The sequence below is a fragment of the Takifugu rubripes genome, chromosome 9, assembly GCF_901000725.2.
Source record: "Takifugu rubripes chromosome 9, fTakRub1.2, whole genome shotgun sequence".
Classification (NCBI taxonomy): domain Eukaryota; kingdom Metazoa; phylum Chordata; class Actinopteri; order Tetraodontiformes; family Tetraodontidae; genus Takifugu; species Takifugu rubripes.
In genome coordinates this window covers 15336723-15362406 of record NC_042293.1, presented here as the reverse complement: position 1 = coordinate 15362406, position 25684 = coordinate 15336723, and the positions used below count along the sequence as shown (strand labels likewise).

The 25684-nt window shown below is 47.7% G+C and overlaps 1 protein-coding gene across 4 annotated transcripts in view; it reads right to left on the bottom strand.

Moving 5' to 3' along the window:
- septin15 (septin 15) overlaps positions 1-23643 on the bottom strand; it is a 30055-nt gene extending 6412 nt beyond the window's left edge. The window contains exons 1-8 of one of the 4 annotated variants that reach the window (XM_029841405.1): positions 23335-23643; positions 18825-18921; positions 13040-13146; positions 8369-8469; positions 7456-7590; positions 5485-5602; positions 5271-5363; positions 3598-3694 (exon numbers count right to left, since the gene is read on the bottom strand). In XM_029841405.1, the coding sequence (XP_029697265.1) occupies positions 3598-3694; positions 5271-5363; positions 5485-5602; positions 7456-7590; positions 8369-8469; positions 13040-13146; positions 18825-18921; positions 23335-23373 (787 nt within the window). In that variant the 5' untranslated portion in view covers positions 23374-23643. Of the gene's footprint in view, positions 1-3597; positions 3695-5270; positions 5364-5484; positions 5603-7455; positions 7591-8368; positions 8470-13039; positions 13147-18824; positions 18925-23334 lie in introns of all 4 variants that reach the window. The other 3 variants (XM_029841404.1, XM_029841406.1, XM_029841407.1) reach the window with 3 other exon arrangements.
- Between the last annotated feature and the right edge of the window lie 2041 nt (positions 23644-25684).

Sequence of the window (25684 nt, the reverse complement as noted above, 5' to 3'; positions counted from 1 at the left end):
ATAGAGCAACATATAGATTAATGTATAGATACTGTCTAAAATGGTCACCTATAGAGCAACAGATAGATTAATGTATAGATACTGTCTAAAATGGTCACCTATAGAGCAACAGATAGATTACTGTATAGATACTGTCTAAAATGGTCAACTCCAGAGCAACAGATAGATTAATGTATAGATACTGTCTAAAATGGTCACCTATAGAGCAACACAGATAGATTAATGTATAGATGCTGTCTAAAATGGTCACCTATAGAGCAACACAGATAATTACTGTATAGATACTGTCTAAAATGGTCAACTATAGAGCAACAGATAGATTAATGTATAGATACTGTCTAAAATGGTCAACTATAGAGCAACAGATAGATTAATGTATAGATACTGTCTAAAATGGTCGACTATAGAGCAACAGATAGATTAATGTATAGATACTGTCTAAAATGGTCAACTATAGAGCAACACAGATAGATTACTGTATAGATACTGTCTAAAATGGTCGACTATAGAGCAACAGATAGATTAATGTATAGATACTGTCTAAAATGGTCGACTATAGAGCAACAGATAGATTAATGTATAGATACTGTCTAAAATGGTCACCTATAGAGCAACACAGATAGATTACTGTATAGATACTGTCTATAATGGTCACCTATAGAGCAACAGATAGATTACTGTATAGATACTGTCTAAAATGGTCACCCATAGAGCAACATATAGATTAATGTATAGATACTGTCTAAAATGGTCACCTATAGAGCAACAGATAGATTAATGTATAGATACTGTCTAAAATGGTCACCTATAGAGCAACAGATAGATTACTGTATAGATACTGTCTAAAATGGTCGACTATAGAGCAACAGATAGATTAATGTATAGATACTGTCTAAAATGGTCACCTATAGAGCAACAGATAGATTTCTGTATAGATACTGTCTAAAATGGTCACCTGTAGAGCAACAGATAGATTAATGTATAGATACTGTCTAAAATGGTCGACTATAGAGCAACAGATAGATTAATGTATAGATACTGTCTAAAATGGTCACCTATAGAGCAACAGATAGATTACTGTATAGATACTGTCTAAAATGGTCAACTCCAGAGCAACAGATAGATTACTGTATAGATACTGTCTAAAATGGTCACCTATAGAGCAACAGATAGATTTCTGTATAGATACTGTCTAAAATGGTCACCTGTAGAGCAACAGATAGATTAATGTATAGATACTGTCTAAAATGGTCGACTATAGAGCAACAGATAGATTAATGTATAGATACTGTCTAAAATGGTCGACTATAGAGCAACAGATAGATTACTGTATAGATACTGTCTAAAATGGTCACCTATAGAGCAACACAGATAGATTAATGTATAGATGCTGTCTAAAATGGTCACCTATAGAGCAACAGATAGATTACTGTATAGATACGGTCTAAAATGGTCACCTATAGAGCAACAGATAGATTAATGTATAGATACTGTCTAAAATGGTCACCTATAGAGCAACAGATAGATTACTGTATAGATACGGTCTAAAATGGTCACCTATAGAGCAACAGATAGATTACTGTATAGATACTGTCTAAAATGGTCACCTATAGAGCAACAGATAGATTACTGTATAGATACTGTCTAAAATGGTCACCTATAGAGCAACAGATAGATTACTGTATAGATACTGTCTAAAATGGTCACCTATAGAGCAACAGATAGATTAATGTATAGATACTGTCTAAAATGGTCACCTATAGAGCAACACAGATAGATTACTGTATAGATACTGTCTATAATGGTCACCTATAGAGCAACAGATAGATTACTGTATAGATACTGTCTAAAATGGTCAGGGTTATAAACCCCCTGTAAACCGTCTCAGCGGTTGAACGCTAACAGCTGGACTGAAGCACCATGCTAGCAGGTTCTGTGGTTCCTGAAGCAGGACGGGCAGCACCAGGACCATCTGGGCTGTTCTGAGGTCGCAGGCAGCAAATGAATAGTTCTAGAACCCAACGAGGCAGTAACGAGCAATAATGCTAAAGGTTTGCTGTTATTAATCATGATCACTGACATCTGTTGTGGTCACCTGGGTGCTCTCCAGGTGATGATGAACGAATGAACTCAGAGAAGGATAGGATAGATAAGATGAACCCTTTCATGCTCATAATTCATCAATGCATGGCTGAGGAACGTTGACCCCCGGTGAAATGTCAGAAGCATAAATGCTCGGCTAAATGTGCTGGTCGCCGCTCCGAGGGAGCGATGGCAGCAGGTGAGCGTGCAGGTGTGTCACCCTAACCCTAACCCTAACCCTGTCCAGGTACGGGAGGCTGACTCCATCTCTACTGTGAGATTAGACCTGAACCCTTCCTCTTTGATGAAGCTTATTGTCATTAATTCTGTAGTTCCAGTTACCATCTTAGACATAATTATCATATTTAGAGGCTCCTCTAATTATTATATTATCATCTTAGTTCTGCTTCCTCCTCTCCCTCCCTCCCTCCCCCCCTCCTCCTCCCCGTCCATCCCTCCCCTCCTCTCCTTTCTCCTCTCCCCTCCATCCTTCCCCTCCCCTCCTTTCTCCTCCTTCCTCCTCTCCCCTCCATACCTCCCCTCCCTTCCTCCATCCCTCCCCTCCTCCTCCCCCCTCCATCCTTCCCCTCCCCTCCTTTCTCCTCTCCCCTCCTTCCTCCTCTCCCCTCCATCCCTCCCCTCCTTCCTCCTCTCCCTCCCTCCCCTCCTTCCTCCTCTCCCTCCCTCCCCTCCATCCCATCCCATCCCTCCCCTCCTTTCTCCCCTCCTTCCTCCATCCCTCCCCTCCTTCCTCCTCTCCTCTCCCTTCTTCCCCCCTCCTCTCCTTCCCTCCCCTCCCTCCCCTCCTTCCTCCTCTCCCTCCCTCCCCTCCATCCCATCCCTCCCCTCCTTCCTCCATCCCTCCCCTCCTTCCTCCTCTCCTCTCCTTCCCTCCCCTCTTTCCTCCTCCCTCCCCTCCTTTCTCCTCTCCCCTCCTTCCTCCTCTCCCCTCCATCCCTCCCTCCCTCCTCTCCCTCCCCTCTTTCCTCCTCCCCCCCTCCATCCCATCCCTCCCCTCCTTTCTCCTCTCCCCTCCTTCCTCCATCCCTCCCCTCCTCCCTCCTCTCACTTCCTCCCTCCCCTCTTTCCTCCTCCCCCCCTCCATCCCATCCCTCCCCTCCCCTCCTTTCTCCTCTCCCCTCCTTTCTCCTCTCCCCACCTCCCTCCCCTCCTTCCTCCTCTCCTCTCCCCTCCATCCCTCCCTCCCTACTCCCCCCCCCCCCCCCCCCCCCATTCTTCCTGTTAAAGGGGTGTTTTTTTCCTGGGGGTCAGGCCCTGCTGGGATTCTGTAAAGGGTGGGGAGACAGCTTTGATTGTCACAGTTGTAATTGCTGGTCACTAAAAAGGTGCCTCTGCCTGTCAGTCATCCCTCACGTTCCAAAGGACTTCCCTTGGGACAAAAGCCAGCCAGCAACACATTAGTTAGATCCAGACCAGAGTGCAGCATGATTTCACTGTCATTCACCAAAAGAGTCCACACAAAATGCAATCGAGGCCTTGGGTTAGTGAACTTACCCTCGGCTACGCCCCAGGGATACTGGCGCCCTCTGACCTTTTTGCCATTCACCTCAACCACCACATTACTGCCAACAACAGCCAGTGGCATCTTCTCCTGGTGTGCAAAGACAAGGAAACCTTATTGTGAACAACCGGAGAAGTACAGCAGCTATTTTGTCTGTCCTGGGCATCACGGGAAGCTCGAATGGTAGGATGCCAACCATTTTGTCTTGATGCTGTGATCCTCGGATCACAATATATTTCAGGAGAAAGAAAGAAAGACTCCTGAGATGGAGGATTCTACTTCTATTGACCACATAAGATGCTCGAAAAATACTGATAAAAGACTCTAGAACTCTAGAAACATGACCCGTCTATCATTTCTAATGTGAAAAAAGAAGGAATTCATTGTTTTATTTGTATGTCTCACATTTATTCCTCCTTTAGGGTTAGGGTTAACCTAACAAGGGCTAGGGTTAGGGTTAACCTAACAAGGGCTAGGGTTAGGGTTAACCTAACAAGGGCTAGGGTTAGGGTTAACCTAACAAGGGCTAGGGTTAACCTAACAAGGGCTAGGGTTAGGGTTAACCCAACAAGGGCTAGGGTTAGGGTTAACCTAACAAGGGCTAGGGTTAGGGTTAACCTAACAAGGGCTAGGGTTAACCTAACAAGGGCTAGGGTTAGGGTTAACCTAACAAGGGCTAGGGTTAACCTAACAAGGGCTAGGGTTAGGGTTAACCCAACAAGGGCTAGGGTTAGCGTTAACCTAACAAGGGCTAGGGTTAACCTAACAAGGGTTAGGGCTAGGGTTAACCTAACAAGGGCTAAGGTTAACCTAACAAGGGCTAGGGCTAGGGTTAACCTAACAAGGGCTAGGGCTAGGGTTAACCTAACAAGGGTTAGGGTTAGGGTTAACCTAACAAGGGCTAGGGTTAACCTAACAAGGGCTAGGGTTAGGGTTAACCCAACAAGGGCTAGGGTTAGGGTTAACCTAACAAGGGCTAGGGTTAACCTAACAAGGGCTAGGGTTAGGGTTAACCTAACAAGGGCTAGGGTTAGGGTTAACCTAACAAGGGCTAGGGTTAACCTAACAAGGGCTAGGGTTAGGGTTAACCCAACAAGGGCTAGGGTTAGGGTTAACCTAACAAGGGCTAGGGTTAGGGTTAACCTAACAAGGGCTAGGGTTAACCTAACAAGGGCTAGGGTTAGGGTTAACCCAACAAGGGCTAGGGTTAGCGTTAACCTAACAAGGGCTAGGGTTAACCTAACAAGGGTTAGGGCTAGGGTTAACCTAACAAGGGCTAAGGTTAACCTAACAAGGGCTAGGGCTAGGGTTAACCTAACAAGGGCTAGGGCTAGGGTTAACCTAACAAGGGTTAGGGTTAGGGTTAACCTAACAAGGGCTAGGGTTAACCTAACAAGGGCTAGGGTTAGGGTTAACCCAACAAGGGCTAGGGTTAGGGTTAACCTAACAAGGGCTAGGGTTAACCTAACAAGGGCTAGGGTTAGGGTTAACCTAACAAGGGCTAGGGTTAGGGTTAACCTAACAAGGGCTAGGGTTAGGGTTAACCTAACAAGGGCTAGGGTTGGTAAATGCCATGTATAGATAAATAGATTCTTGACTTAAATAGGTAGTGTGACAGCAGAGTCAAAGCATAAATATATAGTATGCGTCTTGCCTTATTGATTACCTTGATTTTCCGGATTAGTTTGTTGTCGTCTTCATCCTCCGTGTCTGGGAATTCATAGATTTTTATTTTGTGCTCCTGTATCTCTTTCATTATCTGACAGGAAGGAAAAGACTCGATATATACAACATTTCTCCATACATACTTCATTAAAATACTCATCATAACTGGGCATGCCCTTAATGGCAGCTGTTGTTGGACATGCACACATCAATACCTGTTTTTTAAACAGCTGGCATTCTTCTGGGGTCAGAGTGTCAGCTTTTGCAATGAGAGGAATGACATTGACTTTGTCATGAAGTCTCTTCATGAACTCGATGTCCAGGGGCTTTAGACTGAGGAGCAGACAGAAACACGTCAGGATGCTTGATATTGAAATCCTGAGTCCATTACATCAGTGGTCCCCAACCACCTGGTACGGGTCCGTGGTGACAAAAAGGTTGGGGACCACTGCACTACATGACGTGAAGCCTCGACCCCTGTAGCGGGAACGTGTAATTCTCCAAATGGCCAGCAGAGGGCCAGTCGAATCCATAATTGGTTTCCAGTCCACCCTGAAAGATCGGAATGGTGGCAGAGTTCTCATGAGGGATTATATTTGTAGAGTAAGCATCTTCCTCTGGAACTAGGGTGAATGTCAAAGGTGTGCAGATCACAAAAGCTAAAATTGTGTGAAAAAATAACTCAAGTAAAATAGAAATAATGAAAAGTCAACATGGAATTAAATTTCTAATCCCCAATTTTAAATCAGGAGAAAACTACATTTGGTCTTTTTTGCCACTGTAACAGCAACTGTGGAGCACCAGCTCGATACAGCTCGTTCTACTGGGGCCCATGAAGCCCCACCATTCAAACAATGCACGATAGGCACGGGCATGGTGCATCTGTGCGTTGAAACCCAAGAAGGATTTTAAAAGACTCGTATCTGGAATGCTGAGGCACAGAGAGGGCAACAAAACAGCCGTTGCTTGGCTCACTAGTTCACAGAGACAGAGCACGTGAGTGTGTTCTCCAAAGAGCCGGGTCACCCTGGTTTATGAAGCAGCATCAGTGAATACGGATCCTCATGAAACCGGTGTGTGGTCTTCAAAGGTGGCAGTTCTCACACTTTGATATCTATAGTTTCAAAGTGTGACCAGGTAGGTCTAAAGCAAGTTTAAAAATGTCCGTTTTTTTAATTGATAGTAAAAACAACAGTTTTAGATGGAGGGTAAAAAGGATGGAACCATATCCCTGAAGTTATTTAATGCCCTGACTCTAACTAACCCATTCACTCACCCGCCCTCCGCTTCTGTGCCTTTCATTTGTTAACTTTGTTCATTTAGCCATGTCTAATTGCCATCTAACCCTAACCGTGGCTGCGTCTGATTGGTCCATTGGGATCCGGCTCTTCCGCCTTCATTCTTCCCGCCTTCCATCCGGCTTGATTTGGGGCGGAGGGCTGATCTGACTCCTCGTTTGCTGGGCCGAGGGGCCCCGTTGGCCTCTACTCGACGACGTGAGCGGGGTATCGCATTGGACTGTTTAATCTTAAAACCACTGAGGTTCTCTGGAGTTTGAACTCGTTAAAGCTTTTTCCCCCCATTTGGTCGTTTCATTTGGAACAGACCGCCGTCTGTCATGATCCTGGTTCTGTTTTTTTCTGGAGAACTGTTCCGTGTTCACTGCAGCACTTTTGGATCACAATTGCACTCCTAAATATCCTAAATAAAGGTTTCACTTTGGGGTTATTTTGCCTCCTGTCTGCATTTTGGCTTCCGTCTTTGTGTAGGAAGTCGTTTTTGACTATATTTAGTTGTCTAATTCAACAGTGCCGACTGGTCCTTTGCCTTGTACCTTTGGCCTCATTTTGGTGATTTTTGGTCAATGAAGCAGTTTTTGTCGCAAATCTCTTCATCGCTGGCTTTTTTATGTTACTTGTCCCCCCCAAAATCCAGTTGGCTTGTAACAGTCATGGAGGCCAAAACTTAACTGAGCATCAGCAGGACTGACTACATAACCTCTAGTTAGGTAGTTAGTATAGTAGTCACACACTGACCGGCACACGCTCACTCAAGACTAGCTTGTGGAGCCCTGAAGATTAGGAGGAACCCTGAGGACTACAATCCTTCAGACCTCATCAAAGCAGGGTGCTAGCTAGATGGACGAAGGGGAAGATATCTTCAGATGACAGGAATGTGAAACCTACCCGTGTCCAGAAGGTGCAATGAAATACAGGCAGCAGTGTACTCTGTTGTCGGGCATAGACCTGCGGTTCACCCTGGACTCTGCATTCAGGAAGTCCTCACACTTACTGTCAATGTAGTTTATGACTGGCTGCCAACTAAAAACATGAGAAAGACACAAACAGTAGGAAGTGGTGTCATTTAAAAAATAGATTGAAACGCTAAGAAAATGGAGTCACTTTGGTTAGGGTTAGGGTTAGAGGGTTAGGGTTAGAGGGTTAGGGATAGGGTTAGAGGGTTAGAGGGTTAGGGATAGGGTTAGAGGGTTAGGGATAGGGTTAGAGGGTTAGGGTTAGAGTTAGAGGGTTAGAGGGTTAGGGTTAGAGGGTTAGAGGGTTAGAGGGTTAGGGATAGGGTTAGAGGGTTAGAGGGTTAGGGTTAGAGGGTCAGGGTTAGAGGGTTAGAGGGTTAGGGATAGGGTTAGAGGGTTAGGGTTAGAGGGCTAGAGGGTTAGGGGGTTAGGGATAGGGTTAGAGGGTTAGAGGGTTAGGGGGTTAGGGATAGGGTTAGAGGGTTAGAGGGCTAGAGGGTTAGGGGGTTAGGGATAGGGTTAGAGGGTTAGGGTTAGAGGGTTAGGGTTAGAGGGTCAGGGTTAGAGGGTTAGGGTTAGGTTAGGTTAGGGTCAGGGTTAGGTTAGGGTCAGGGTTAGGGTTAGGGGGTTAGGGTTAGTGTTAGAGGGTTAGGGTTATGGTTAGAGGGTTTGGGTTAGGTTAGGGTTAAATGGGTTAGGGTTAGGTTAGGGTCAGGGTTAGAGGGTTCGGGTTAAATGGGTCAGGGTTAGGTTAGGGTCAGGGTTAGGGTTAGGGTTAGAGGGTCAGGGTTAGAGGGTTCGGGTTAGGTTAGGGTTAAATGGCTGCATGTATTGACTGTCCTCACCAGTTACTGTTGTCCACTGCATCTCCAAAACCGGGTGTGTCAACGATGGTCAGTGTAAGCTGGACCCCTCCTTCCTTAATCAGCACTTTGGACTGCTCCACCTGACAGAGCACAAAATTCATACTATCTAAACCACAACTGAAGTGAAACAACCCCCGCATGTCAATAGTAGTGGAAAAGTATCCTGGTGTTCTGAATGTTGAGGCTTATGACACTTTCCCCTCCCACTCTGAGCATGGGATGGTTAGGATTAGGGTTAGGGTTAGGGATGATGCTTCATGCCAATGTTGGAGCACCCACGCAGCACACTGGGAACTTCAAGCATGACTGAGAAATGTTGGTCTTCTAGACAGCAGATATTTAGGAGAATCATGCTTTCAATGGCCACCATAGAAACAGTCATTTGGGATGTGTCGTCTTAGATTATGCACTGAAAAGAAGTTGTTACGATACATGGTTGTAGAGGACCCCAACGCAGGCCAGGACACAGTGGTGGAGTGGTCAACAGCTTTATTTACAGGGGGGGGAGCACACACTGACGACAGAAACAGTCCTCCTGGACCACAGGGGGATCGGGAGGCAGCATTCGCCCCTCACAGGTCCATCGGCGAGTCCCCAACCAGACACAGTCCTCCAGGACCGGCGAGGACTTGGGAGTCCGGCGCGACACGCTCACCACACGAACGTGCCCCGAGACACCGAGGGCAGAGGCAGTCCTCCTAGGCTACAAGGGGAGCAGGAGCGGTCCTCCAGGAGACCAGGAACAGGAGCAGGAGCGGTCCTCCAGGAGACACAGAGCACCAACACACGACAGGGGAAGCGACCAAACAGCTTCACCACCAGACACCCTACCAACACCAAGGAACCCGAACAAACACCCACAGTAGACGAATAAACGCACTCCCCACACGAACAGACACCCCGGCAGGCAGGCACAACCTGCTTAAATAGGCAGCAAGATGTAGGGTTAGGGTTATTGCCTACAGGGTTAGGGTTAGGGTTAGGGTTACTGCCTACAGGGTTAGGGTTAGGGTTATTGCCTACAGGGTTAGGGTTAGGGTTATTGCCTACAGAGTTAGGGTTAGGGTTATTGCCTACAGGGTTAGGGTTAGGGTTATTGCCTACAGGGTTAGGGTTAGGGTTATTGCCTACAGGGTTAGAGTTAGGGTTATTGCCTACAGGGTTAGGGTTAGGGTTAGGGTTATTGCCTACAGGGTTAGGGTTAGGGTTATTGCCTACAGGGTTAGGGTTAGGGTTATTGCCTACAGGGTTAGGGTTATTGCCTACAGGGTTAGGGTTAGGGTTATTGCCTACAGGGTTAGGGTTAGGGTTATTGCCTACAGGGTTAGGGTTATTGCCTACAGGGTTAGGGTTATTGCCTACAGGGTTAGGGTTAGGGTTAGGGTTATTGCCTACAGGGTTAGGGTTAGGGTTAGGGTTATTGCCTACAGGGTTAGGGTTAGGGTTATTGCCTACAGGGTTAGGGTTATTGCCTACAGGGTTAGGGTTATTGCCTACAGGGTTAGGGTTATTGCCTACAGGGTTAGGGTTATTGCCTACAGGGTTAGGGTTATTGCCTACAGGGTTAGGGTTAGGGTTATTGCCTACAGGGTTAGGGTTAGGGTTAGCTGCTGATGGCCGAGGACCCCCCCTCGCCGTGGAGACTGACCTGGCCCCAGCCTGACAGCGTGGGCTTCAGACCCTTTTCAGCCTCAGCGATGGGTCGGTTCCTGCAGCCTGACAGCTGTTCCCTCCCTCCACCACATACTTTCACAAGGCCATCTCGCTATTTTAAGATCACGTTTACTTAAACTACAGCCCGCTGGCGCTAAAAAAACAATCCCAAAACATTCCTGAGCTTCCACAGACCTCCAGATAATCTTCAGGAGTCCAGCTCCTACATCACACATCTGTTTTACATATTTGATCCAAATTCTGCATCTAACATCTTGTAAAAAGCCTGAAGTCTTTGACATTTCAGCCACCTCAGAAACCAGGTTTGCTATTTGAGCTGTGGCAGCCGAGGAAACCAGACGGGTCGGAAACCCTCAAGAATGCAGCAGTCCCAGTTAAAAAGACATCCGAGCTTTGGGAATGCTGGGGAGCAAAAAAACCCACGACATTATTGTAAAATGCAGTGGTTAGGGTTCGAGTTTCCCTTTAAAATGTACACAAATATTATCATGGCACATTCACGTGCACACGCCACAATCGGCCCACAGGAGAGCTCGAACCCTGTCCCACAAGATTCTTTCCACCAATGGAAATACTAGGTGGAGATGCAAATATCTTCTTATTACCATTTTATAGAATAGGCAATAATCCCAAAATAATGGTTCCTTCTAAACAGCATCACTGGATCAGTTCCAAACTGCCCAAGGACTAAAACTGGGAATATGAGGGGAAATGTTCGATTACAGGCCTCCCATTTAAAAGTGCAGGAGAAAAATCACAGTTTCTCTGATGACTTTACAAACTCTCTCAAACAAAGGTCTCACTTTAGAAAAGAACTGTAGCCCTGAACTCGGGGCGCTACATTTCACAGCTTTGTAAACTTCACTACTAATATTAAATCATCTAAAACAGACACACAGATATTAAAACCACACTTTTATTCTGAAATGAGACCAACCAGCAAACTGCTGAATATCCAGAAAGTTACCAAACCCAGTTCAGGGAGCCACCAGGTCCTTCAGAGGGCCACAGGAAGCGGAGACTAACCACTCTTGTTGGGGACCTCGTTACATCTCTAGGCACCGTTGATCCAGTTTATAGTAACATGATCCTATCATCACGCAGGATCCCATCATCACACAGGATCCCACAGGATCCCATCATCACGCAGGATCCCATCATCACACAGGATCACACAGGATCCCATCATTACACAGGATCCCACAGGATCCCATCATCACGCAGGATCCCACAGGATCCCATCATCACACAGGATCCCATCATCACAAAGATCACACAGGATCCGGACTCATTCCCAACTTGCCTTTGTTGATGACACAATAAAAACAGAAATCAGCAGGAACCTGGAATGTTCACCATCAGGTCTAGTAATGATAACACCCTAACCCTAGGAACCTAACCCTAACCCTAACCCTAAGAACCTAATTCTAACCCGAAGAACCTAACCCTAACCTAACCCTAACCCTAGGAACCTAACCCTAACCCTAGGAACCCAACCCTAACCCTAGGAACCTAACCCTAACCCTAGGAACCTAACCCTAACCCTAAGAACCTAACTCTAACCCTAAGAACCTAACTCTAACCCGAGGAACCTAACCCTAACCTAACCCTAACCCTAGGAACCTAACCCTAACCCTAGGAACCTAACCCTAACCCTAAGAACCTAACTCTAACCCGAGGAACCTAACCCTAACCCTAGGAACCTAACCCTAACCCTAGGAACCTAACCCTAACCCTAAGAACCTAACTCTAACCCGAAGAACCTAACCCTAACCTAACCCTAACCCTAGGAACCTAACCCTAACCCTAGGAACCCAACCCTAACCCTAGGAACCTAACCCTAACCCTAGGAACCTAACCCTAAGAACCTAACTCTAACCCGAGGAACCTAACCCTAACCCTAGGAACCTAACCCTAACCCTAGGAACCTAACCCTAACCCTAACCCTAAGAACCTAACTCTAACCCGAGGAACCTAACCCTAACCTAACCCTAACCCTAGGAACCTAACCCTAACCCTAGGAAACTAACCCTAACCCTAGGAACCTAACCCTAACCCTAACACCCTAACCCTAGGAACCTAACACCCTAACCCTAGGAACCTAACCCTAACCTAACCCTAGGAACCTAACCCTAACCCTAGGAACCTAACCCTAGGAACCTAACCCTAACCCGAACCCTAACCCTAGGAACCTAACCCTAACCCTAGGAACCTAACTCTAACCCTAGGAACCTAACCCTAACCTAACCCTAGGAACCTAACCCTAACCTAACCCTAGGAACCTAACCCTAACCTAACCCTAACCCTAGGAACCTAACCCTAACCTAACCCTAACCCTAGGAACCTAACCCTAACCTAACCCTAACCCTAGGAACCTAACCCTAACACCCTAACCCTAGGAACCTAACCCTAACCCTAACACCCTAACCCTAGGAACCTAACCCTAACCCTAACACCCTAACCCTAGGAACCTAACCCTAACCCTAACACCCTAACCCTAGGAACCTAACCCTAACCCTAACACCCTAACCCTAACCCTAACACCCTAACATTGTGTAAATAATGCCTAAACTTTACTTATTTGGCAGTATACTGCGTTCAGCATTATGGAGCAGAGGTGGACTAAAACATTCCTTAGCTCAGCGACTGAAGGGACCAATGTTCATAAAAGGTCATCATCAGGTCATTGGAGTCTCCAGCGTCCTAACCCTAAGCAACCCTGATCAGCAGGCAGACTACATTTTAAAAATGAACGGGTTCTCCAAGAAGTAGAGACAGACCTGATAATGTGCCAGTAGTCAGTGATGCCAGTGAAGGGTTTAGACCAGTTTAGACCAAACTGATGAAGACAAAGACTAAACAGTGCTGTATGTGGTGGAATAGATAGACTAAAGATACCACCAGAGCTCCATGGCTTAACTCCAGAGGAAGCTGGGTGCTGTGAGAAATGCTGGTATAATTATGTATCAGTCTCACCTGCACAGTCTTTTTGATGCGTTGGGAAGGTCCTGGGTAGTCCTTGGAGTATAAGTCAGTCAGGAACAGAGAGTTAATGAGAGTCGACTTCCCAAGACCAGATTCACCTGGAGGAGGACACAGTTAAAAGAAGACATATATCACCAAGACTAACCCTAACCCAAATGCATAGAAAAATAGAGAGGAAGAGAGGAGAGAGCAGAACTTGCACTTCATTTTGCTTCAGCGCCATATATGGTTTGGGGTCCTGGGGACGGGGCTGGACCCGACCCCCTGTGCACCCGGCAAAGGTAGGGTACACCCCTGAATTAGTGTCCAGTTCATTGCAGGGCCCTATGTGAGCTTTTGGGGGTTTGGTATCTTGCTAAAGGGTATCTTGACGGTGCTCTTTGAGGCATCCTTGCAGCTCTCCCTACTAGCAGAACACCTTACATGTTTGGTCCATATCAGGGTTGAACCTTCACCCTCTACAAACAGCACCAGCTAGTTCAAAGATACCTGAACTCTCAAGTACTCTTTTAAATAATAGTGGCATTCAGATTCCCTTTATTTGTCCCACAACGGGGAAATTTACATAAGACTTATCTCAAGAAACCTACAGAAGTGTATGATGCAAAGAAGACATTCTTTAAAAACAGGAACCTCAGGAAAAAGGGCGTACTAAAGATATTAGCAGTTTCTTTCAATGTACTGCCTTTCAAAACTGTGAATGAATCACTTCATCTCCTAAGTTACAAATGAACACAATGATTGTCACCATAGGATAAAAAGACTGGTGTATTCTTTCAGCTCATGTCACAGTGTGGTGAAGGTTTCCGTGCAGGAGACCCCGTCCCCGGTGATCCTGCTGGCTCAGTGATTGATGTGGTCCCCATGTCCGTGGCGGCCAGACGATACCTGACTCACGCCACTCTGGAATTGGAAGCCAAGCACATCATGCGTACACGAAGGCCACTTCATGGAAACACAGCACAGAGGTGTGAAGCCCTCCTCTTCTGCTGAGGACAGGAGCCACAGCCCAGTGAAGATGTTTCTGTGATTAGCTCGCTAGTCACATTCCACATGCAGATTAAGAGAAGAAATCAGTTGAAACAAAAAATTGCTGAATATTTCTGATGCTAAAATTTGGAATATTTAAACTGTCATGGGTTTCATTTCTGCACAAATCTCTTACAATAACATTGAATTTGTGTTTTCAAAACCACAAATACATGTGAAGCGAAGGTTACTTGAAAGAAACTCTCCTGTGGGGGGGCCTCTCTGAGACATATTATCACCTCACAGAGTTGAAATGGCAAACGTGTCTTAAAAATGTGCAAAAAAACGAGGCTAAACACAATCAGCCGAACCCGTGTGACTCATTTTACTGTCCGACTTTAAACTGAAACGGTATCAGTTTACCACCAGAGCGGCTTTTGGGTGAACGCTAGCGCTCTTTAGCACAGACTGTTGCTCCAACAAGTCCCAACAGTCATTTCAAACCCCCGTGGTCACGTCTGTCCCAATTACCTGCTCTGGTTGGGATCCAATTAAATGCTGGTTCCACGTGACAGATTGGCAACTCTCTGTTAACAAACTAAAGATTTGAAGAGATAAATGGCCGATACTTCCAGCCCCTTCCCCCTTCTGTCCCTCACATTAAACCACCTCTCAATGGGTCAGTCACTCAACCAGGCACCATAATTATGATCTCTGAGGAGTTTGTTCTGGTCCTGATTCATTTCTCTATTAAAAAGCTGGCAGAACGGCATCAGGATCAGAAAAGAAAGCTATCTTCATCTCTCTGCGGTGAAGATGCTGAATGGAGTTTGCGTCTGCATTTGTGTGTAGCTGCACACAGGTCAACATCAGCCCATGTGGCTGAAAAGCCCTTCAAAAAATGAAATGATTCGAGATCAGATTTTATACTGTTTAAGAAACATATTGTTGTAATTTGGCTGTTCAGGCACAATGATGTTGCATTGAACAAGAAGACGATGTGGAAGAGCTTCCGCTCACTTTAGAGCAGCAGCTGGGAGATGCAGGCCCTTGGAAATTTGAAATATGTGAAAAGCATCATCAGAGATCAGCCAGAGCAAAGATGGGCGTGACAAAAAGGCTAAAACTAAGCTAGCACAAGGACGACACAGAAGCAAACACATTTAATGAGTAGAATGTGGCATTTACTGGTGAGATTCCTTTCATTTCTGCCCTGTTCTTCTGCTCTGCCCCGAGGCAGCGTCCTGAATGCCCCCCAAGCAGCACAAACACACACCTGCCTGCAGCAGCCACGTGATGCTTGAACAACAAAGTGTGAAATGAGACATCTGGTAAACATACGGCACCAAGGAAAGGAAGCAGCGTGCACGTGCAGCTGTGCACCCAGGAAGGCTGTTGTTGCCAGACTGTTTGGGGGCAAATTCTTCAGGCTGAATGTGACTTTATGAACTGGGGTCACAGGTCAGTTGTTTTATGAGATGGCAGAGTCAGAGTCCAACCTATGCTTCGTCAACCATCTGCCAGAACATGGTGGTCCACCTGTTCTCCTCAACCAGCCACTAAGGTGGTTTTCCACCGCACAATATGGGAGTTCTTCAGGATCTAAGCAACTGCAAAAGGCAAACTGAGGACAGAGTTAGCATTGATGGCTAACGAGCCAGCTCTTCGTCTCTGGCCAATCAGAGCATGAACAGGCCCATATTGACACAACGGTTCCTACGTGGATGCTTGGATCCCCGGCCGAGTCCTCCAAATCCTCCAAAGCGTGACTAACCCGAACCATGACTGCATTAGTCTGAGAGCACGTGCTGGGTGGGAGGAGGCGCGTGAGTCTCAAATATAGAGATGCAGAGAAGCAAAGGAAGGAGAAATGGAGGCACAAATGTGCCTGCAGTGGTTTGACTACACATGCATGAACATGCACAGGAAAATGACAGTGTTCATGAGGCCGTGCACAGTGACAGAAGAACCAAGGCTGAGTGTGATACTCACAGCCAACACATGAATTCTTCTGTGCTACATTTGGAACAGACTATGGTCCAGTCACACTGGACCATATGGACCAATGGATCTCCTAAAATGACTGGAGAAGAACTGAAGAACAATAAGCTGAGATGCTGCATCTTCTCCAGCTCGATGCCAGGCCTTTTCTAGCTAAAACAGTCTGTGGCTCGTATGTGAGGCTATACAATGCCTTTCATTTCCATTAATAAATGGTTACGGCAAGCAAAGATAACGAGACAGTTCCATGAAAAATAAGGTTCCAGAACAAATATGACGTTACAATACGCCGGCACATCAAATGCCATCAACACCAGGGTAAAACCAGCGGGGCCGTTCTCCCTCCCGTCCTGGGCCGTTCTCCCGTCCTGGGCCGTTCTCCCGTCCTGGGCCGTTCTCCCGTCCTGGGCATTGTCCCGTCCTGGGCCGTTCTCCCGTCCTGGGCCATTCTCCCGTCCTGGGCATTGTCCCGTCCTGGGCATTCTCCCGTCCTGGGCCGTTCTCCCGTCCTGGGCCATTCTCCCGTCCTGGGCATTGTCCCGTCCTGGGCATTGTCCCGTCCTGGGCATTCTCCCATCCTGGGCCGTTCTCCCGTCCTGGGCATTGTCCCGTCCTGGGCCGTTCTCCCGTCCTGGGCCGTTCTCCCGTCCTGGGCATTGTCCCATCCTGGGCCGTTCTCCCGTCCTGGGCATTGTCCCGTCCTGGGCCATTCTCCCGTCCTGGGCATTGTCCCGTCCTGGGCATTGTCCTGTCCTGGGCATTCTCCCATCCTGGGCCGTTCTCCCGTCCTGGGCATTGTCCCGTCCTGGGCCGTTCTCCCGTCCTGGGCTGTTCTCCCGTCCTGGGCATTGTCCCGTCCTGGGCCGTTCTCCCGTCCTGGGCCGTTCTCCCGTCCTGGGCATTGTCCCATCCTGGGCCGTTCTCCCGTCCTGGGCATTGTCCCATCCTGGGCCGTTCTCCCGTCCTGGGCTGTTCTCCCGTCCTGGGCTGTTCTCCCGTCCTGGGCATTGTCCCGTCCTGGGCCGTTCTCCCGTCCTGGGCCGTTCTCCCGTCCTGGGCCGTTCTCCCGTCCTGGGCATTGTCCCGTCCTGGGCCGTTCTCCCATCCTGGGCTGTTCTCCCGTCCTGGGCATTGTCCCGTCCTGGGCCGTTCTCCCGTCCTGGGCCGTTCTCCCGTCCTGGGCCGTTCTCCCGTCCTGGGCATTGTCCCGTCCTGGGCCGTTCTCCCGTCCTGGGCTGTTCTCCCGTCCTGGGCATTGTCCCGTCCTGGGCCGTTCTCCCGTCCTGGGCCGTTCTCCCGTCCTGGGGCACAGCTGTGCCTGGATTCTGATAAAGCTGCAGGGTGGGGACGTCTTCTCCATTCCTTTATCATCTGCCTTCCATGACAACCGTAAAAGATAGAGGTCCGTTCTAACACGACAGCTGCTGTGTCCAGCTCCTCTCAGGTGGGTGCTAAGGTGAGCCATAATACATACTGTACATATGGACTGTATCTATATGCATATGTAGTGTGTATGTGGAGACACAACATCTATTACAATAATAACACAAAAGAAGAATAAAAAGATGATCACACAGCACAAATGGATGAGTGGGTTTTTAAGCACTTGGTTAGGCCAGAAGATGAACTCAACCATGATGTTCTAACCCTTCTGCAGGGTTACTAGACAAGGCGGTCAATCCTAATCTGGCCAGACGGTGTTATCTGGGCGCACGTACAAACGTGCACACGGCTCACAAGCTTATCCCCATACAATGACAGCACAGCCCGTGGATTCCAGAAAGATGGACACTCGATGGATGAATGATGGATATCAGGAGGGGCCATTCCAGCATTTCTGTTGGACTTCTTTGACAGCAGAAGGGTTAGCATAATCCGGTAATGCTCAAGGTCACGACCTTTTTCCAAACACATCCTTTCTGACATGAACAAAGACACATTAGATTGTATGAAGAGTGTGAGGAATGTTTGTGGTCGTTATTGGATCCACGTCCGGTTTTGTGCCGTAAGTAGAGCACAGCAAAAGCTGAGTCTCCAGTCCGCCTCTTGGACACGCTAAAGCTTTAGCCGTCCGGGCTGAGACAGCCATCACAAATCTTCTCTGACATCTTCTCAAGACAACACAGCTCATGTTCCAGTCAGTACCAACCCGCCATCAGACTTTTACAGTAACCAGCACACCATGTTGAACACACCATTATTCCTCTCACATTCTCAAGTGTGAAATTTGGATCAGCTGGGGGCTGAGCCAAGAATGCTGGAAGGCCAGACAGAGGGGCCCACAGTTGAGCAGAGGATCCCGTTGAGAGCCTTCACTCTGCCATCGTTGGGTCCCTCCTGCTTCCTGTCCACAGGGGTTTGTCTGCTTAATATCCATTAATATATAATAGGGCTAACCCTAACGCTAACCCACTGTAATGACAACCGTGTCACCACATTTTACAGATAAAATAAATCACCATCCTGCTGCTCCCTAAACAGATGTGCTCGGTCTCATTTGCTCTTGTAAAGCATAAAAGTCAAGCTTAAACTGCATTTATTAATAATATAAGTGAACGGTTTACTTTTGTATTTGTAGTTGATAGTTTTTACATCTCTAGAAAACAGTGCAGATGATCATCTGCCAAAAGGCTCTGTGGGAATTCTGTGGGAGACCTTTGGAAAGTTAGGATGTCAGGTTATGAGCGGATGTTGTGGATCACTCGTTCTTCTAACTTCAAGCCAGATGACACAAATTCTTCCAAAAAGCAAAATCTGACTAATGGAGAAAAGCTTGTGACAGATGGAGTCGATGTTTTCCACTTACCAACAACCATTAAGGTGAACTCAAACCCTCTTTTGACAGACTTCCGATACACCTGGTTGGGGAGATTGGCGAAGCCCACGTAGCCCTCCAGGTTCCGCTGCTGAAGGAAAATGCAAAAACATCCTGTTAGAAAACGGCACTTACACCGGTTCAGTCACGTGTGGGTCGTTTAAACGCCCCAGGGTGAGGGTTAGGGTTAACCCGTGTCCAGCCCTTTTTGACCACAGTGTCACATCTTCTGGTGGCTACTTCCAGCAGGATACGTCACAAAGCTCATTTCATCTCAAAGTGGTCACTGGAACATGATGGTGAGTTCACTGTGCTCCAACGGCCTCCACATTCTCCACACATCAATCCCATAGAGCACTTTTGGGGTGTGGCGGGACAATCATTTCAACCACATCACAGATGTGCAGCAACTGCATGATGGCTTCATGTCAATATGGACCAAAATCTCTGAGGAACGTTTCCAACACCTTGTTGACAGTATGTCACGAACAATTAAGGAGGTTGTGAAGGCTCAACCTTGGAATAGCAATGTACCTAATAAAGTGGCCGATGAGTGCACGTGCATATGCTGCTTATGTGCAAAAGCATCAGATGAATACAGACAGCTGTGCCAGGACTGATAGCCTGCTCCAAGATAACAGCCCATGTGTCCTCTCTAGCGCCGCCCTGCAGGGTCCAAGTGGAGCTACACAGCTCTGTGAGCAGAGGCGTGCTGAAGGGAACTAACATGACCATTCAGGAAAGGAATACGGATTTACCACCTTTAGGCACTGTGAATGTGACTTTAATAGCTGACAAAAATTAAATAATGGGGTTAATCTGTGAGTATTCTGTGTAAATTGATGCTTTTATCCAAAATGTTATTATTGGGATCCAAAAGGCTGCAAAATGTGAGAGTGACATATCACACAGATTTAGCACAATCATTTTAATAAAGGAAAACTTTGCACCAAGCACAGCATAATTGCCAAGATGTTATGCCTTCGGTCCACCGGGTTAGGGTTAGAGGGTTAGAGGGTTAGGGTTAGGGTTAGAGGGCTAGGGTTAGGGGGTTAGGGTTAGAGGACTAGGGTTAGAGGGTTAGGGTTAGAGGGTTAGGGTTAGAGTTAGGGGGTTAGGGTTAGGGTTAGAGGGTTAGGGTTAGGGGGGTAGGGTTAGGGTTAGGGTTAGAGGGTTAGAGGGTTAGGGTTAGGGTTAGAGGGTTAGAGGGTTAGGGTTAGGGGGTTAGGGTTAGAGGGTTAGGGTTAGAGGGTTAGGGTTAGGGGGTTAGGGTTAGAGGGTTAGGGGGCTAGGGTTAGGGGGTTAGGGTTAGAGGACTAGGGTTAGAAGGTTAGGGGGTTAGGGTTAGAGGGTTAGGGTTCAGGACACAGCTGGAGCAATCCGTCAGACAGCTGAGAATCAGGTCCTCAACAAAAGAACGATACGGATCCATTTACCAATGATGTTCCAGCTTTCAGTAAACCAGCAGAGTACATATTTAACCGTAGGCCTCCAAAAGAAAGGAACGCATCTATTGACGCATCCATGCTCCAATAACGCACCAGCTCAGCAGCAGGCACGACCACTGAGCCTGGAGCACTTTCCACCATTTCCCTCTTCGATTCACCCACATACAACTTCAAGCACGTGTTATATAAGGTGCACTTTTGGGTCAGTCATTTATCTATTAATAACTAACTGTGGACCATCGGTGTGTAGCCACAATCTACCTGGAGCTGTAGGTAGACACACACGATCCTGTTGGCTGGGCAACAAAAATGCTCACCTTGGTGTAATAAGGGAGAAGAAATTTAGAAAACCCCATGTGCTCCTTAGACCATTCTTCATTTATTCCATGAACAAATGAATGGCGCTGCGGCACCCTGCAGTGGCAACACACGTCAGATCGAGAGGTAACAGTCCAAATAATACCTTCCTGCACTGAGCGGAGCTGCAGTACTGAGTGGAAACCCCCACCCCCACCCCCACTCCATCCACTGCTGATGGTGGCTCCTGGTTCACTGATCACATCTGGATTCAAGTCCTTCCCCTTCATGTATTCAGCAGCTGATGCTGAGGCCGTTTTAATCAATCATAATGTTTTCTGCCCTCATTAATGAGTCACTTATTCCATCCATCCATCAAGAACATGGAAGAACGTCACAGCCTGCTGACACAGACGACGTTAGAAGCACATGTCGAAGTCGTTGTGTGCTACATATGAAAGGTCAATGCTACGTGTGAGTACAGTGAGAAGAGGAAACCGGAGGTGGTCGACCAGCAGCATTCCTGTCCACAGCAGTCACGTGGAGACTGCCTAACCCTAACCTAACCCTCTAACCCTAACCCTCTAACACTAACCCTCTAACACTAACCCTAACCATCTAACACTAACCCTCTAACCCTCTAACACTAACCCTAACCTAACCCTCTAACCCTAACCCTCTAACACTAACCCTAACCTAACCCTCTAACCCTAACCCTCTAACACTAACCCTAACCTAACCCTCTAACCCTAACCCTCTAACACTAACCCTAACCCTCTAACCCTAACCTAACCCTCTAACCCTCTAACCCTAACCCTCTAACACTAACCCTAACCCTCTAACCCTAACCCTCTAACACTAACCCTAACCCTCTAACCCTAACCTAACCCTCTAACCCTAACCTGACCCTCTAACCCTAACCTGACCCTCTAACCCTAACCTAACCCTCTAACCCTAACCTGACCCTCTAACCCTAACCTAATAAAGATTCAAACGCTGACGAGTAAACTGGTCAAGCTCGGTGTCGAGAATGTATTAGTTGGGAAAGTTAAAGCCTCGCCCGTCCACAGCAAAGGTCCCAGACCCGGTTCAGAACCGTCTCCTCCTCATTGTTTTCCCAGACAACGGAACAAACGTGTGTAGTTCACCACGGGTTGGGTAGTGTAGTTCACCACCTGCCTCTCGGTACCAGAAGAGAGGGGCAAGATTCAGGTTTAAACGCTGATATTAACTGAAAGGAGTCATTTGCTCCTGTTAGGGTTAGGGTGTGGATAGGGTTAGGGTTAGTGTTAGGATAATGGAGGGTTAGGGTTAGGGTGTGGATAGGGTTAGGGGTTAGGGTTAGGATAATGGAGGGTTAGGGTTAGGGTGTGGATAGGGTTAGGGGTTAGGGTTAGGATAATGGAGGGTTAGGGTTAGGGTGTGGATAGGGTTAGGGGTTAGGGTTAGGATAATGGAGGGTTAGGGTTAGGGTGTGGATAGGGTTAGGGGTTAGGGTTAGGATAATGGAGGGTTAGGGTTAGGGTGTGGATAGGGTTAGGGGTTAGGGTTAGTGTTAGGATAATGGAGGGTTAGGGTGTGGATAGGGTTAGGGGTTAGGGTTAGTGTGTGGATAATGGAGGAGCTAGGGATATGGTTATGGTTAGGATGTGCATAATGGAGGAGCTCAGCTCGTTAGGGTTTATGGTTAGGGTTAGGGTTAGTGTTATGGTTAGGGTTATGGTTATGGTTATGGTTAGGGTGTGCATAATGGAGGAGCTCAGCTCGTTAGGGTTTATGGTTAGGGTTAGGGTTAGTGTTATGGTTAGGGATATGGTTATGGTTATGGTTAGGGTGTGCATAATGGAGGAGCTCAGCTCGTTAGGGTTTATGGTTAGGGTTAGGGTTAGTGTTATGGTTAGGGATATGGTTATGGTTAGGATGTGCATAATGGAGGAGCTCAGCTTGTTAGGGTTTATGGTTAGGGTTAGGGTTAGTGTTATGGTTAGGGTTAGGGTGTGCATAATGGAGGAGCTCAGCTCGTTAGGGTTCGGTTTAGTGTTATGGTTAGGGTTAGTGTTAGTGTTAGGGTTAGTGTTAGGGTTAGGGTGTGCATAATGGGGGAGCTCAGCTCGTTAGGGTTCGGTTTAGTGTTATGGTTAGGGTTAGTGTTAGGGTTAGGGTTAGGGTTAGGGTGTGCATAATGGAGGAGCTCAGCTCGTTAGGGTTCGGTTTAGTGTTATGGTTAGGGTTAGTGTTAGGGTTAGGGTTAGGGTGTGCATAATGGGGGAGCTCAGCTCGTTAGGGTTCGGTTTAGTGTTATGGTTAGGGTTAGTGTTAGGGTTAGGGTGTGCATAATGGAGGAGCTCAGCTCGTTAGGGTTCGGTTTAGTGTTATGGTTAGGGTTAGTGTTAGGGTTAGGGTTAGGGTGTGCATAATGGGGGAGCTCAGCTCGTTAGGGTTCGGTTTAGTGTTATGGTTAGGGTTAGTGTTAGGGTTAGGGTGTGCATAATGGAGGAGCTCAGCTTGTTAGGGTTCGGTTTAGTGTTATGGTTAGGGTTAGTGTTAGGGTTAGGGTTAGGGTGTGCATAATGGAGGAGCTCAGCTCGTCAGGCCGGACAGATTATGCTTCATTCAAGCTGCAATATTTCAAATGGGCGGATCGGTACTAGATGTGAAAATGTGGCACTGGAAGCAAATAAAAGGCACAATAATTTCGCCCCTTTCATCGAAACAAAAGCCCAGTTCCCATTGATGTCCAACCGTGCGGGACTTACAGCGATGCTCGGAACCGCAGTCTCTGGTCGCTCGATCATTGTGCTCCGCTGCCACCACCCAGCCTGGACGGGCCACTCACCGAGGAACACGGCCCAAAACGTCCAAAATAACGGCGAGTGAAGCCCGACACGCAGCGGTTCGGCCCGTGGCGTCGGTGTGGACCGAGCGAGACGAACGAAGCGGCGTTGAAAAATGAATGAAAGCGGTTAAATCACATACGGCGGCGGCGGAATTGGACCAGCAGATGTAGCAGAGCGAAGGAAAAATGCCTCCTGTTCGGTTCCACAGGAGCCAAACGAAGCGGAGGAACTACGTCCGGTTGAGACTTTCAAAATAAAAGAATGTTTACGAGAACACGTTAGAAACAACGTTACTCTAATAAAACTACGAAACGAGTAAGTTATTGAAAATGATGTATTTTGAACTGATATTATTTCTTTATTTTTAAGTTTTTATTCTTAAGTGTGTAATTTAAAAGCATATTTGCAGAAAATGTCAGACATTTGAATTCTTAACTACCATAATGTAATCAATATAATTTACAAATGTACTGTAAATGTTTTTCTTTTTCATTACTTCCAGGATGTATTTAAAACTCACAGTGAAATAGCATAAAAGCAGACATCCGTTCAATTTACCACAAGAGCGCTATTGGCACCCATCATCACAAAATGGCCGCTCAGTCATTTCTTTTTTAACATTCAGAACAATACAACATTAGCCAGCGGTAGTAAGGCATAAAAGTGTACAAAGACAAAAACATAAACGATACAATAAAATAATCAGTGAGTAATGTACATATATGAACTACTGCTTTTAAAACCTTTTGTGCAGCATCTGATCATAAACCAAACCATGGTAGAATTACCAGGCCTCTAAAGTGGTTGGGCTTGGACCACCGTCCACTCTGTGGGCTCCAGCACTAAGACATTTAAGTGGTGCACAGCGCTGGATGGCGTGACACCACTACCTCCAGGTCTACCTCCAGGTCTACCTTTAGGTCTACCTCCAGGTCTACCTCCAGGTCTACCTTTAGGTCAGGCATGTCCAAAGTCCGGCCCGGGGGCCAATCACGGCCTGCGGTAAGATTTCATACGGCCCTAACCCTCTGCCCAAACCCTCTGACCCTAACCCTCTGACCCTAACCCTAACCCTCTGCCCCGAACCCTCTGACCCTAACCCTAACCCTCTGACCCTAACCCTAACCCTCTGACCCTAACCCTAACCCTCTGACCCTAACCCGAACCCTCTGCCCCTAACCCTCTGCCCGAACCCTCTGACCCTAACCCAAACCCTCTGCCCCGAACCCTCTGACCCTAACCCTAACCCTCTGACCCTAACCCTAACCCTCTGACCCTAACCCGAACCCTCTGCCCCTAACCCTCTGCCCGAACCCTCTGACCCTAACCCGAACCCTCTGCCCGAACCCTCTGACCCTAACCCTAACTCTCTGACCCTAACCCCGAACCCTCTGACCCTAACCCGAACCCTCTGCCCCGAACCCTCTGACCCTAACCCGAACCCTCTGACCCTAACCCTCTGACCCTAACCCTAACCCTCTGACCCTAACCCTCTGACCCTAACCCGAACCCTCTGACCCTAACCCTCTGACCCTAACCCGAACCCTCTGACCCTAACCCGAACCCTCTGACCCTAACCCAAACCCTCTGACCCTAACCCTCTGACCCTAACCCTCTGACCCTAACCCGAACCCTCTGCCCCGAACCCTCTGACCCTAACCCAAACCCTCTGTCCTGAACCCTCTGACCCTAACCCTCTGCCCGAACCCTCTGACCCTAACCCTCTGACCTGAACCCTCTGACTCGAACCCTAACCCTCTGACCCTAACCCTCTGACCCGAACCCTCTGCCCGAACCCTCTGACCCTAACCCTCTGACCCGAACCCTAACCCTCTGACCCTAACCCTCTGACCCAAACCCTAACCCTCTGACCCTAACCCTCTGACCCTAACCCTCTGACCCGAACCCTAACCCTCTGACCCTAACCCTCTGACCCAAACCCTAACCCTCTGACCCTAACCCTCTGACCCGAACCCGCTGCCCGAACCCTGACCCGAACCCTCTGACCCGAACCCTAACGATTGGGCCAAAGGGCCTCCATCATCAGAATGTGGATGGTCTGTTATTGGACTCCTGTGCCAGTCGCACCTTGTCCGTAGCGAACACCACATTCGAGTGTAACCAGGACACCGTAGGCTGGAGGTCGTGGGTAAAGAGGGGGGCTTCGCTGTCCACTGACGCCCCCTGGTGGTGCGTGGGTTCTGCTTTCAGGAGAGGAAGTTGGAAATGTCGGTTCTGGTTCTGGTGCATGTTGGACACCGGTTCTGTT